The following is a 12,864-nucleotide window of genomic DNA, read 5'->3' on the forward strand; positions in this document are numbered from 1 at the left end:
AGGTCCACACAGACTTGGTTGGGGCACTTTGATAGAAGAATATGACGGCTGCACAGAACCCAGACCTCTGCCACATCCAACACCTATAATGGAGGTTGTGAGCCCGGCCTCCCCCCAACATCAGTGTCCCCTCACAAATGCTTTTCTGGAGCAAAAGTTCCCACATACACCTCCAAACTTTTATAGGCATTCTTTCCAGAAGAATGGAAGCTGTAATAGCTGCCATATTAATATGTGGTGCCCCTGAGGCTTCAGGTGCCACAAGGTACTGCACCTCCATTAGGGTGTAGTACTTATCCCGGGTCCAAGGAAGGTCGGCACCGGTTCCCACTAACACATACATACAGTCACAATGGGTTGCCCTCCCCAATGGGGACCGGGCCAGGGTCGGGTCACAGTAGGAGGTCACTACAGCGGTAGGTTTACAAGACGCCACTGCACAAGGGGCTCCCCGATCCACTGGAACCGGGACTCAGCGTCAGGGAGAAGCAACCACCAGGGGGAGTGAGGAGCACTTAGTGGGAAGAGCAGGTTGACCAAGTGAGAGTAATGAACCAGCCTGTGGGAGCGGTTGGGGGCAAAAGCTCAGGACACACAACACAACTACAAAAGGAGAACAGCTACAGACACAGAGCAGGGCGGACGTGCCGCGAACAGCTCTGTGGGCCAGGGCGTTCAACACGGTCGCTGGGCAGAAGCAGGAGGCTGCTTCCACAGGACCAGCGCTGTTGGGGTACAGAACCCTAGGGCAGGCTTACTTCACGCTGTCTACCAACTCTGCAAGGGTTGCGGGAACGGCTAGAAAAGTCACCGGACCTGTCCCACCGAGTCTGGAGCGAAATAGCATATAAGATCCGGGGCTGAGGCCTCGACCGGCCCTATAACGGAACCACGCTATCAGCATACAGAACGGGACACTTTACTGACACCGGGATCCCCAAGTGCTTCACACCACGAGGGTCCGATACTTAGCGCATCAAAGGTGGAAGGGCCCATAGGCTGACACACACCGGACTTGACCTTTCACGAATCCGGGATCGGCTGGAGCCCATCGTGGCAGAGATCGGTACTCTGGCGCAGCACCTGAACTATCAGTGAGTAAAAGACCTGGAACCACAGCCCCTGTCTCTGCCTCTCCTTTGCCGGCACCGATGCCCAGCGCTACGGTGCCAATGGGGACTACCACCACCCCCGTCCGTCCTCCACTGTCCTCCCCGGGGTAACCCCGCTCTGCCTGTGGGGAGTGACACCATCCCGGCTGCGACCTTCACCATCAGCCCCAGAGAGAAGCAGCTGCGGCCCATCCCTGGCTGCGGACCACAGGTGGCGTCACAATCTAAAAAGACTTTCCTAACCATCACTACCACCCCCATCCTCCTTCCTTCCTCCCATCCACTGCCTTCCCTCCCTCCTGTACGTCTCAGGGTCACGAAACCAGGCCAAGCCAGCCCGTGACTACGCAGAGGATCTGCACCCTTGACTCGGCGATGTGTCGGGTGAAAACCCCTCGACCCCGGGGGTGTTAAAAATGTCTAAGAATGTAGAATGGTATGTCTGAAAACCTCCTGTAGGTGTATTGTGGAGGAGGCACATACTTTTGTCATATAGTCTATCTTCAGTTTTTATTTTAGATACTTTGGAGCTGTTAGAACCTATTTGTAAAACTATACATATCATTTTCAATTTAGGAAATGTAAATCAGATCCATAGAAAGCCATGTTTTCTGGAGCATGTAGCACAGCATTTAATTATAATAGAACAATTGACAAATCATTTTCAAAATGTAGCCAAATAATTGCAAAATGTAGCCAAACACTGACGTAAGACCTTCCAAAGGCAGGAAATTAGATCCCAGGCAACCTTAGATCTCCATTTCCAATATCATCTGTTCCCTCACGATCTGAAATGGAGTCAACCCTTTACACAGTTGTTCAATCTCAGCTCGGAGACTCTCGTCTGCATAAAGGACGCAGATAATTCCAGACCCTGCAGGCAATGCTTGTACTGCTACCTTCAACTGCTGTAGGACATGGACCTTGACACAAGATGGGTCATTCCCAAACATGTCAATGTCTAGACGGTGAATTCCCTCTGCAAAGGGCACGGGATATGGTGGGGTACCAAGGCTAAGAAACCCTTCCAGATATGTTGGGGTGCCAAAACAGCTGATTGAAACCTCGGAAGAAGATACTGAACCACTTGATTCCCCGGGATGCGAGTACATCCAGACAATCCGTCGATTCAGTAGAAGATGTAGGTTGGATTTATGAGTGGTTAGAGGAAGCCAGCCTTGAACGAGGAATCCACCAGAAAGCAATTCTTCCCTTGTCTTAGACTCTTCAAAGAATCTGAGAATTTCCTCTTCCCCCAGAACAGATAGCTCTTTTGAACTGTTGATATTGGTAACTCGGGACTCCAGTAACATCAGGCCTGTTTTCAACTGGTCAGCGGGAAGGAATAATGGTAACACCGCCTAATGGTCAACAAAATGGACATAGGAGAATAGATTAAATTTGAAGAGTGGACCAAATTTGAATAAGTGAAGGGCAATAAATAGGTCTAAGAGGTTACAGGGATGTAAAGGAAAAGATACAGAGGCAACAGTAAAAGAAGAGAAGAAAAAAATGTACACACGACAAATGGAACCCACTTTAGAGTTGATCAGTTTGAATTTCGTCAACATAGCAGCTGATGGATTTCCTCCCCGGGTGAGTCGAACTCTTTTAACCTCTGGGTGGTCAGAATGTAGAGTGGCCAAGCAAAATTTCTGAATCAATCCAGCCACACCTTGTCCTCTCATCCACGGAGCTACCCGAAGACCTTCCACCACTGCCGTAGTTCCATTATCAACCAATATGAATGACTCAAAGGCAACCTGATGGGGAAAAAAAATAAGATGGACTCAAAATAGTCAACTGTAATGTGTGAGGGACGATATAGAGGTGATTCTGGGTCACCAACATACGGACCTGTGGGGTCTACACCACTCACCATCTTTGACCAAGGTAGTTAAAACCCAACAAGAGTTCTAAAACACAGTTGCCCAACAAGTGCAAAATGAAGGATATGAACCCCCATTATTTTTTTGGTTTAGGGGCTTGGAACAACCTTAATCCATCAATGTTAATTCTGTCAGTTTTTCGGTTGGAAAAAGCCTCAAAACACAAAGATGTAAAAAGATGAATTATACAATGAGTAGACCAGGAATGGTCTTCAAGGACTATGAATTAATTCTACTGTTTTTTAAATGTTTTTCATGATTTTTATTATACTTTTTCTTTATGTTTTTGATAGTTTATGATCTAACCCCCAATGCTTAATATTTTATAGAGCGCAATAGAGTCTATTATGTGTCACCTCCACTCCGAGTTTGACAGATGAATGAAGGAGAAATGGAAGCTGATGCGGAAATCATTTATCTCTATGGAGACGCATGGAGACGCTTACGTCCTTTCTTAAAGGTTGATGGATATGGACAAAGAAAGTAGATTATTTTCTACGTTATTTTTCACAGTTCTTCTTCTCTCAGTCATTGAACAAAAAAAAATCCATGATCAATGTCTAAAAAAAAAAGACAAGAAGTGAAAGACTTTTAAATTACCAGTAGGCGACTAGGAAGAATTACTACTCGTGATAACGAAAAATGGATTGTGTCTTAAAGATACTTACTAGGGAATGACGAAAAAGGGGTCAACTATGGAAACTTTATTGGCATCTTGCTAAAAAGAACGATTGGGTGGAATACTGGCAAAGACACTCTCGTAGGGCCAGTGTTGCGTGCCATTGGTCATTGTCCTCACTAGTATCGGTATTTTTAGGACTTTATATTGGATTTACACTGGAGATCAAGATTAGAGAACAATGTATGATCACTTGCTTTTTTCAGAAATAATATAATCTGCATTGATGAATATTTGAAGGTTTTGTGTAAGGGGTACCGGCTGTCGCTGTGAATGACTTCAGCACATCTGCGGCCACAGGACATCACTAGTCTCTCACACTGCTCTGGTGGGATTTTGGCCCACTCTTCTTCCAGTCCTTCCACAGTTCTTTGACTATTGTGGGTTTCTTGGCCATAACTAAGGATTTTCCAGAGGTTTTCTATTGAGTTTAGTTCAGGACTCTGGGCTGTGGCCATTTCATTGTTTCCAGGATCGGCTTTCCCTGTTTTGCTGTGTGACAGGGGACAATGTCCTGCATGAAAATTGCTGATTGAGTGATGAATGCAAGTAAGGAGCCACGTGTTGTTGAAGAAGCTTCTGATCCACACTTGCAGTCACTCCGTCATGTAGCTGTATGAGAGGTCCAACTCCTGCTGCAGAAAACATTTCCCAAACCATGACACTTCCTCCATCACCTTTCACTGACTTCTTAACACACTTTGGGTTCAGTCTTTCCCCAGTTTGTTGCTGAACATAATGTTTCTCATCAGACCCAAATAAATTAAACTTGCTTTCATTACTAAAATGACCTGTGGACACTTCTCCCCTGTCCACACAACATGCTCCTTACCAAAGGTGAGTCTAGTCTTGTGATTTTGCTACTGCAGAGTGGGCTTTCAGTACAAATGCTCTTATATGTCGTGACACTGTATGATGAGACAGATCCTTACCCTGTTCAGTGCTGAAGTGGCGAGCAATTCCAGCTGCAGTGTGCAAACAATTACTCACAGAGATTCTCCACATTATCCTAACCTCTCTTGCATTTGTTTTTTGAGGGCAAGCATCCATCTTGCAGGACTTGATAGAGTTTGTAATGTTGTAAAGATGCAATATTCTCAAATCACAGACTTGGAACGACCAACTTCTCTTGCTATGGCTGATAGGGTCACCCCTTTGGCCTTCATCTGGACAACCTGCTGCCGGAGGCTTTCAGTCACTTTGGGCCGGCACACCATTTTTGCAAAGTCAGTGTAAACTGGAAAGTTAGGCTGATAGTTACATAGGGTTTGTCAGATAATGAAGGAAATTAGCACCAGGTGCCAGATTAACACCGATAACTTGCAGCGATCTGAAAGTGTTCTCTAATTTTGATCAGTGTCTTTTTAATTTATCTCATTTACATTTTTATTTTGTGCTTTACAATAAATGCAGTTTATGAAATAAGTGGAAAATCCTGCGAGTTTCCTCATGTCAGGATATAATCACATAGGACGACACAATGACTGCAACATTTAGGAAATTGTGCGCTGTTCTCTAATTTTGATCTCCAGTGTATATTGGAGCCAGTGTCAGTTACTATGTCTGATGTGAACATTGGTGCCATACATCAGACTAAGTGGAGAAAACCCTCACGGGAAGCTGGGAAGGGCCGGGTCTATAGGAGGGGTGGTTCCTGTGACTGTCTGGCATTATGGGTGGCATGCGGACTTTGATGTTTGGCGTTGTGGCTGTCCCATGGAGAGTATTGGGGCCTGAAAGTGATCAGTGACTGTAACCTCGCCTCCACACTGCATTAGCGCTCTGTCAGTGACCGCCAGGGGCACAGTTACAGTCGCCGCTCACTATACACTAAAGGGGGCTTTACACGGTAGCGATATCGCTAGCAATTTGTAGCGATAGCGTCTGTGTAAGTACCCGCCCCCGTCGCGCATGCGATTGTTTGTTATCGCTGCCGTAGCGGACATTATCGCTACGGCAGCGTCACACGTACTTACCTGGTCGGCGTCGTCGCTGTGACAGCCGAACAATCCCTCCTTCAAGGGGGAGGGACGTTCGGCATCACAGCGACGTCACCGCAACGTCACTAAGCGGCCGGCCAATCAAAGCGGAGGGGCGGAGATGAGCATGATGTAACATCCCGCCCACCTCCTTCCTTCTGCATTGTGGCCGGCGGCAGGTAAGGAGACGTTCCTCGCTCATGCGGTGTCACACACAGCGATGTGTGCTGCCGCCTGAGCGATGAACCACCTGGATAAACAACCCTTACCGATTTTTGAGTTTGGGACGACCTCTCCATGGTGAACGATTTTCACCATTTTTGACGTCGCTTAAGGTCGTTGGTCAGTGTCACACGCTGCGATATCGTTAATGACGTCGGATGTGCGTCACTAACAACTTGACCCCGACAACCAAACATTAACGATATCATAGCGTGTAAAGCCCCCTTAAGTGGTGACTGAACCCACGCTGGCCATGCCCCATGAATAGAAGCCGAATGCTGCTGAGAGGATTAACGTTAATTTCTTCCTGGAAGCAGGGTTTAATGTGTCAGCGCTAGGCAGATTCAGAACACTATTATCCTGCAGATGAATAATATGTCTCCAGGTTAATAGCATTTTTTTTTACATGACAGATTCCTTTTTAAATGACGGCCAATTGGTAAGTGTTTACTGATCAGTGGTCAGTATGTGGTGTTGTTCGGTCCACTTAAACGGACCCTTAGTTTCCCTTGTTTCGGCGGTTTTATTTATAGGCTTACTCTACTATCTACTATCCCTAAATCCGTCACCAAACTTACTCTACTCTCACTAATTTTGGCACCAGTTTACTCTACTTTCCCTAACTCTGTCACTGGCTTGCGCTACGCTCCCTAAGTCTGGCACCAGCTTACTCTATTCTCTCTAAGTCCGGCACCAGCTTACGCTACTCTCCCTAAGTCTGGCACCGGCTTGCTCTACACTCCCTAAGTCCGGTACTGGCTTACTCTACTCTCCCTAAATCCTGCACCGGCTTATGCTACTCTCCCTAAGTCCGGCACCAGCTTATTCTACTCTCCCTAAACCCGGCACCAGCTTACACTACTCTGCCTAAGTCTGGCACCGGCTTGCTCTACGCTCCCTAAGTTCGGCACCGGCTTACTCTACTCTCCCTAAGTCCGGCACCGGCTTACTCTACTTTCTTTACGTCCGGCATCGGCTTACTCTACTTTCCCTAAGTCCGGCACTGGCTTGCACTACTCTCCCTAAGTTTGGCACCAGCTTATGCTACTCTTGTGCTGCCCCAGCGTCAGCAGCCAGAACTGCTCGCATCCTGATCCGCAGTGGCTCGAGGGTCTCTGGACCCGGGAGGGGTCATGCGGCCACTCGAAATAAAAGAGGGGTATTTACAGGGGGTTGTGTGTTTAAAGTTCGTGACACCACCCACAGTGTGTGGCAAGGTGGAGTACTACCGCTGCTGTTGGGAGCGCCCGGTGGCGATGGGATGGAAGCCAGGTGTTTAACCCCCTCCATGGGTAGGGGGAAATTCCCCGGGGCTCGGTGATGGTAGTGAGGGGATACCATCGGGGAGGAAAGGGTCACTGCGTACTCACTTAGTCCAATAACACCGACAACAGGGAGGGAGCACGCCTGGATCCCGTGCCTGTTGGTGTTGCTTGTTAGCCTGTGACCTTTCCCTTGGCACCTTCTTTACTGGTTGGCCCCTGTAGTATAGACCTAGTCGGGTCCCGCTCACCCGTATGGCTAACGGAGTGAGCTTGCAATCAGGGTTCATGCTTGGGATTTTCTGGACTGTGTATTGGGAAAATCCTATCCCCCTCGTTGCGCTAGTACCCCGATTTTGGAGCGGGTATAGAATGAATCCTAAAGACTTCGTCATCGTCAGGTGAATTACCAGGACGCGTGAAGCTACTTCCCGGCCTAGGGTCCACGTACCCCGTTGTGCCCTGGCCCTTGGCCGGAGATGGCACAAGGTCACCGGCTGCCCTCCTCGGCAGTTTCGTGCCCCTTGACACGATCCCCTGCGGCCGGGGTTCCAGCTCCCACCAGGCCCAGACCAACGTATGCCACCCTGTAGTCTCAAGGAGCCCTGCTCCTGACCTCTCCTCATGAGAGTCTCTCCTCAACTGTCTGCTCCTGACACTCCTGACTCTCCCTAACCAACCCCCCAAGTGGGCATCCCTATTCCCTTCAGGCTACTCATTGGTGTGTCGGGTGGGTGTGGTGCAGAGTGTTCCTAGGATTTTAATTAGCTTGTTCTTAGCAACACCAAAGGCCAGGGACCCATAACCAAGGAGGAGGCGGATACTGTGCAGAAGGGGAGATTGCACAATACCTTGTGACGACCTAATAGGCCAGGGCGTCACACTCTCCCCAAGTCTGGTATCAGCTTACTCTACTTTTCCTAATGATAATTTTTTTCTGAATTTACCTTATTTTTTTTTAAAGTGCCCTCGACTTACCACTTTTTCTTTACACTTGGCCAGAAACATTCTTCTCTGTGGGTCCTTCAGCCATGCGTGGTACCTAAATGGCAGATAGTCCGTCCCATTGTATATCCCACCCGAGATGGACATCAGTTCTTCATAGTCTTCAGCTGTGGCAGGTACAAAATCAATAAGTGGAGATGAGGTATCTTCCGACATGATCCCTATGAGCGCTGAAGTGACGGGAAGACAAGAAGGTTACAGAGTCCAAGTTCACCCAGAGGGACACACCCGCGCCTGCAATCCCAGGTAATCTGAAAACTCTGCCTTTATGGGACGGATAGTATGCAGGGTGCTAATAGTTTATATATTAAAAGCCCCAAAGGTTATGTAACAGTGTAATCTTTCTCTTTTTTTTTTTTTCTTTTCCAGATCTTTTATTCTTCCATCCACATTTTGTTTTGGTGTGGTTATAAATTACATTATTCATTTTACCATATAATGTGCTGAAAATTAAAAAAAAATCCAAGACTAGTGAAAGTGAAAAAAAACACAATTGCAGCATTGTTTTTTTTTTATTTTAGTGTGTTAATGATTACAGCGATACCAAACGTCTGCCTGTATTTTTTTATTATTATGCAACTGGTGAAAAAAAATATCAGAACTTTTTGTTTCACCGTACTGTGAGACGTAACGTAATCTATTTTTTCAGAATTTGAGAACTTTTTTTTTTTTACCACATTGGGGTAAATTTAATGTTTAAATAATTTTTTATTGCATTTTCGGAGGTGTGGAAAGGTAATAAATGGCAAATTTTGGGTTAATTAATTTGACATGTTGATAGATCAAACTTTTACTTTATCTAAACAAAAAAAAAAAATGAACAGGGTGCTTAATATTTTTTATTTAAAATTTATTTATTTATTTTTTCAAGGAACCTGTGATAAGTGTTATTTAAATGTCATAAATGATGTCCTCTAATGAAGCCCGGTGCACACAAGCTGGACCTCATAGAAGGATGATACCGGCGCTGCCAGTGATGGATAGCAGCGCTAAAATAATTAAACAGCATTGATCACAAATAAGTAAGGGCAGGGGCATACATAGAAATCATGGGGGCCCCATAGCAAAAGTCTGAATGGGGCCCCCCCTCGCCCAATAAAAAAAAAATACAATAAAATATTAACATAATAATCATCATACACGTTACTGTGGGCGTGTTATAGTCAGAAATAACACATACTACTACATAGTGTTACTGAACAACACCCACCATATAAAGGCCAATAATACATTGCCAAATAATGCCGCCACACCATGACCAAATATCACCACATAGAGTCTGAATATAACCACCATCCTGTTACTGAGCAAAGTCCACTGCACCAAGACCTGTGGGATCACACCGCAAATCCCCAAAAATCTGCAATATGTGTGTCGCGGGCGGGGAGGGCGCTGCGCTCACCCACTGCTCGGGTCCGGCTGCTGCTGCTGCTCGCTCGGTCGGTGGCTCGAGCGGTGGGCCGGATCCCGGGGCGCCGAGCGGCGGTCCTCGCCCGTGAGTGAAAGGAGGTGGTTTGGTTTAGAGATATTGTCCGTGACGCCACCCACGGTTTGTGGTGAGGTTGGGACACCACCGCTGCTCTGGACGGGGATCCCGGGAGCGTTGACAGGGAGCAGCTGAGATGTTTTCTCCCCTCCGTGGGCAGGGGGGTTTTGGTGGCCCCGGGGCCCGGTGGTGGAGGTCGGAAGGTGGGTTGCGGGGCTGGGCCAGGTGCAGGGTCGCGGGGCAGCGCAGTGCCAGACGGCATGGTGGTACTCACTCAGCCAGTAACGCACACGGAGTCTCTGGTAAAACAAACGGCTGGATGGACGAGTCCCACAGACGGCTGCGGCGGTCACTTCCAGTAGGTTGGCGGTAACTGTCTCTCCCTGCACCGGTGTTCTGTTCTCGGCCCCAATGGCTTCCCACTGATAGCCAACATACCGCTGGGGAGCGGGCTAAGGGAGCCCTTCCTTTGCCCGCAGGCTCTGGCCCTGGGAGCTCTAGCTCTGGCGGTAGCTTTATCTCCCTCACGGTTTGGACGGTTGCCTTCAGTCGGGTCTTTACTGCTGGGAAACCCTGGAGGTTCCCGTCGCTGACGGATTTGACCGGTTTTACGGCGACTCCTAGCCTGGTCCGGGTCCGTAGGCCCTGCCGGATGGTGCTGGCTTCTCTTCGCTCCCCGGTTCGGTACCGGCGGGCCACCGCCCGTCCCCGGACCTCACGGTTGTGCGTCAATCGGCCTCTCCTGCAGACTGTCACCACCGTCTGCCAACCTTGCTGTCAGGTGCCCGGGCCACGTACCCGGACACGGCCAGTCAGTTCCTCCACTACTACTTCCTCACTCTACAACTCCTAAACTCAACTGTCCTCCTTTTCCCGCCTCCAGGACTGTGAACTCCTCGGTGGGTGGAACCAACCACCTGGCTCCGCCCCACATGGTGTGGACATCAGCCCCTGGAGGAAGGCAACAAGGATTTGTGTCTGACCTTGATGTTCCTAACCGGGGTGTAGGGTGTGTTGTTGCAGTACCTGTGACGTTCTGGCTTGTCCAGGGCGCCACATGTGAACTTGGCCTAAATTAGCGATGTCCTTCTTCATGCCCCTCACCACACACACTATACATTTTCACATCTGTCTCACCCATATAATGGTAACGATTATGACCCTCTTCATAGCCTTAGGGTCTATAGATCTATAGTAAAACTCTGCACTGTACAGGCATAATACACACACACACACACACACACACACACACACACACTGATGGCACAGCACATGGGCAAAACACACACATCCACATAGCACAGCACATGGGCAACACACAAACACTGATGGCACAGCACGGGGGCAACAGACACACACACAGAGATGGCACAGCACAGGGGCAACAGACACACACACACAGATGGCACAGCGGCAACACACACACTGATGGCACAGCACAGGAGCAACAGACACACGCAGAGTGATGGCACAGCACAGGGGCAACAGACACACACACACACAGAGGTGGCACAGCACAGGGGCAACAGACACACACACACAGATGGCACAGCACAGGGGCAACAGACACACAGAATGATGGCACAGCACAGGGGCAACACACACTGATGGCACAGCACAGGTGCAACACACACACACACACACACACCGCGATGGCACAACACAGGAGCAACAGACACACACACACACACACAGTGATGGCACAGCACAGGAGCAACAGACACACACAGTGATGGCATAGGAGCAACAGACACACACACAGTGATGGCACAGCACAGGAGCAACAGACACACACACAGTGATGGCACAGCACAGGGGTGACACACACACTCACACACAGAATGATGGCACAGCACAGGGGCAACAGACACACGGACACAACACAGTGATGGCACAGCACAGGGCAGTTTTTCTGTAGTGTTACAGGCAGACATTTGTACATTATAATACCTGCTCCTGTGCTGTGGGAGATGATAGCGACTCCGGCCTTTCTTGTTGCATGCACTTCCTGTGAGTCTTCCTGGCTGCTCCTCCTGTCCTCTGCTTTTTCTTTCTATTCCTTCTGTTCTCCGCTTCTCACTGTTTTTTCTGCTCTCTGTTTGCTTTTCTCTCTTTTCTGTGGTCTCTACTCCTCCTCCACTTCAGCAATGTTTTCATTTCCATCATTTCATTTCTGGGTCATTCCGTGTCAAGTGGACCAGTTTTAAAAATCGTCCCCACTCGACGTTCTCCGATTTTGCTGAAAATTTATAAGGATGTACATGTATGTTTGAAAAGAGGTTCTGTAAATTTTTAGGGCCAGATCTCAAATATATTGGTCACTGTTGACCTTTCACTGGAGGCCCCCCCCAAGGCTGCGGCTTCAGCTAAGAGGATTGTGCACACTTTGGCACATAGCCATTAGAGTTCTATACTGGCTATGATGCTGAAATTTGGCATACTAGCTCAACTTTTGCTGCTAAACGCGATACAATTATTACCGGCTATGACAAAACAATATTTCGGCCGCAATTTTGTGTCAAAGTAGCTTGCAAAACGCCTCGCATAAAACTTATGCCAAACTTTGCCCATATATAACTCAAGACCAAAAACCAATAGGAACTGGTGCTTTACCCTGTACAACAAACATCTTCATGACTTTGCATTGCTGCAATATCATGGTCAAATCATATATGTATTTGTGGAAATATTCACACCCACATATGATGAAAAACTTAAAAAAAACGAATTTTACCTATTTTTAGGTCAAATTTCCCAAAAAGGGTACCCCTAAAATATATTAATTCTGTTATTATTTGAAAGAGCACATTTTTCTCTACAAGGATCATTGGGGGTTTTTTTGGAGTCTCTCCATTTAAGAAAAGAAAAATGCCACTGAACATGGTGTTATTTATTAATACGCAATGAATGCTAACTGCACTATTCAAACCCTTGCGTTGGTCCATGGTGGTTATACCACAACCAATTCCCTAAGAATTGGTATTATAATCCTATTAAGAATTGTAATAATGCTGTCTTTCGAGAATTGGCAGCCCCATCGCCTAGGAGCCATGGCCGATAGCCGTGCAAGGCAAGTCGCGGGCGGTCTCTTTATCGCAGGTTCCAAAGCCTGAGGGTGGGTGTCTTTGCCTAGGATCCCAAGCCTAATATTGGGTATCTTTTGTTGGTTCCCAAGCCATAATGTTCAGTCTAAGTAAGTGGTCTGGAATTGTTGCTGAATTTGCAACATA

The 12,864-nt window shown here is 47.7% G+C and overlaps 1 protein-coding gene across 1 annotated transcript; it reads right to left on the reverse strand.

Moving 5' to 3' along the window:
* Nucleotides 1-1,726: 1,726 nt before the first annotated feature.
* Nucleotides 1,727-8,342, reverse strand: LOC142302095 (putative N-acetyltransferase 16). The gene is made up of 3 exons (XM_075343176.1): nucleotides 8,122-8,342; nucleotides 2,651-2,875; nucleotides 1,727-2,473 (listed from the first exon to the last, which is right to left on the reverse strand). Exons 1-3 carry the CDS (start codon nucleotides 8,302-8,304, stop codon nucleotides 1,862-1,864), a joined length of 1,020 nt encoding a protein of 339 aa, XP_075199291.1. The 5' UTR covers nucleotides 8,305-8,342; the 3' UTR covers nucleotides 1,727-1,861.
* Nucleotides 8,343-12,864: the final 4,522 nt, after the last annotated feature.

Source organism: Anomaloglossus baeobatrachus, chromosome 4 (genome assembly GCF_048569485.1).
Source record: "Anomaloglossus baeobatrachus isolate aAnoBae1 chromosome 4, aAnoBae1.hap1, whole genome shotgun sequence".
Classification (NCBI taxonomy): Eukaryota; Metazoa; Chordata; class Amphibia; order Anura; family Aromobatidae; genus Anomaloglossus; species Anomaloglossus baeobatrachus.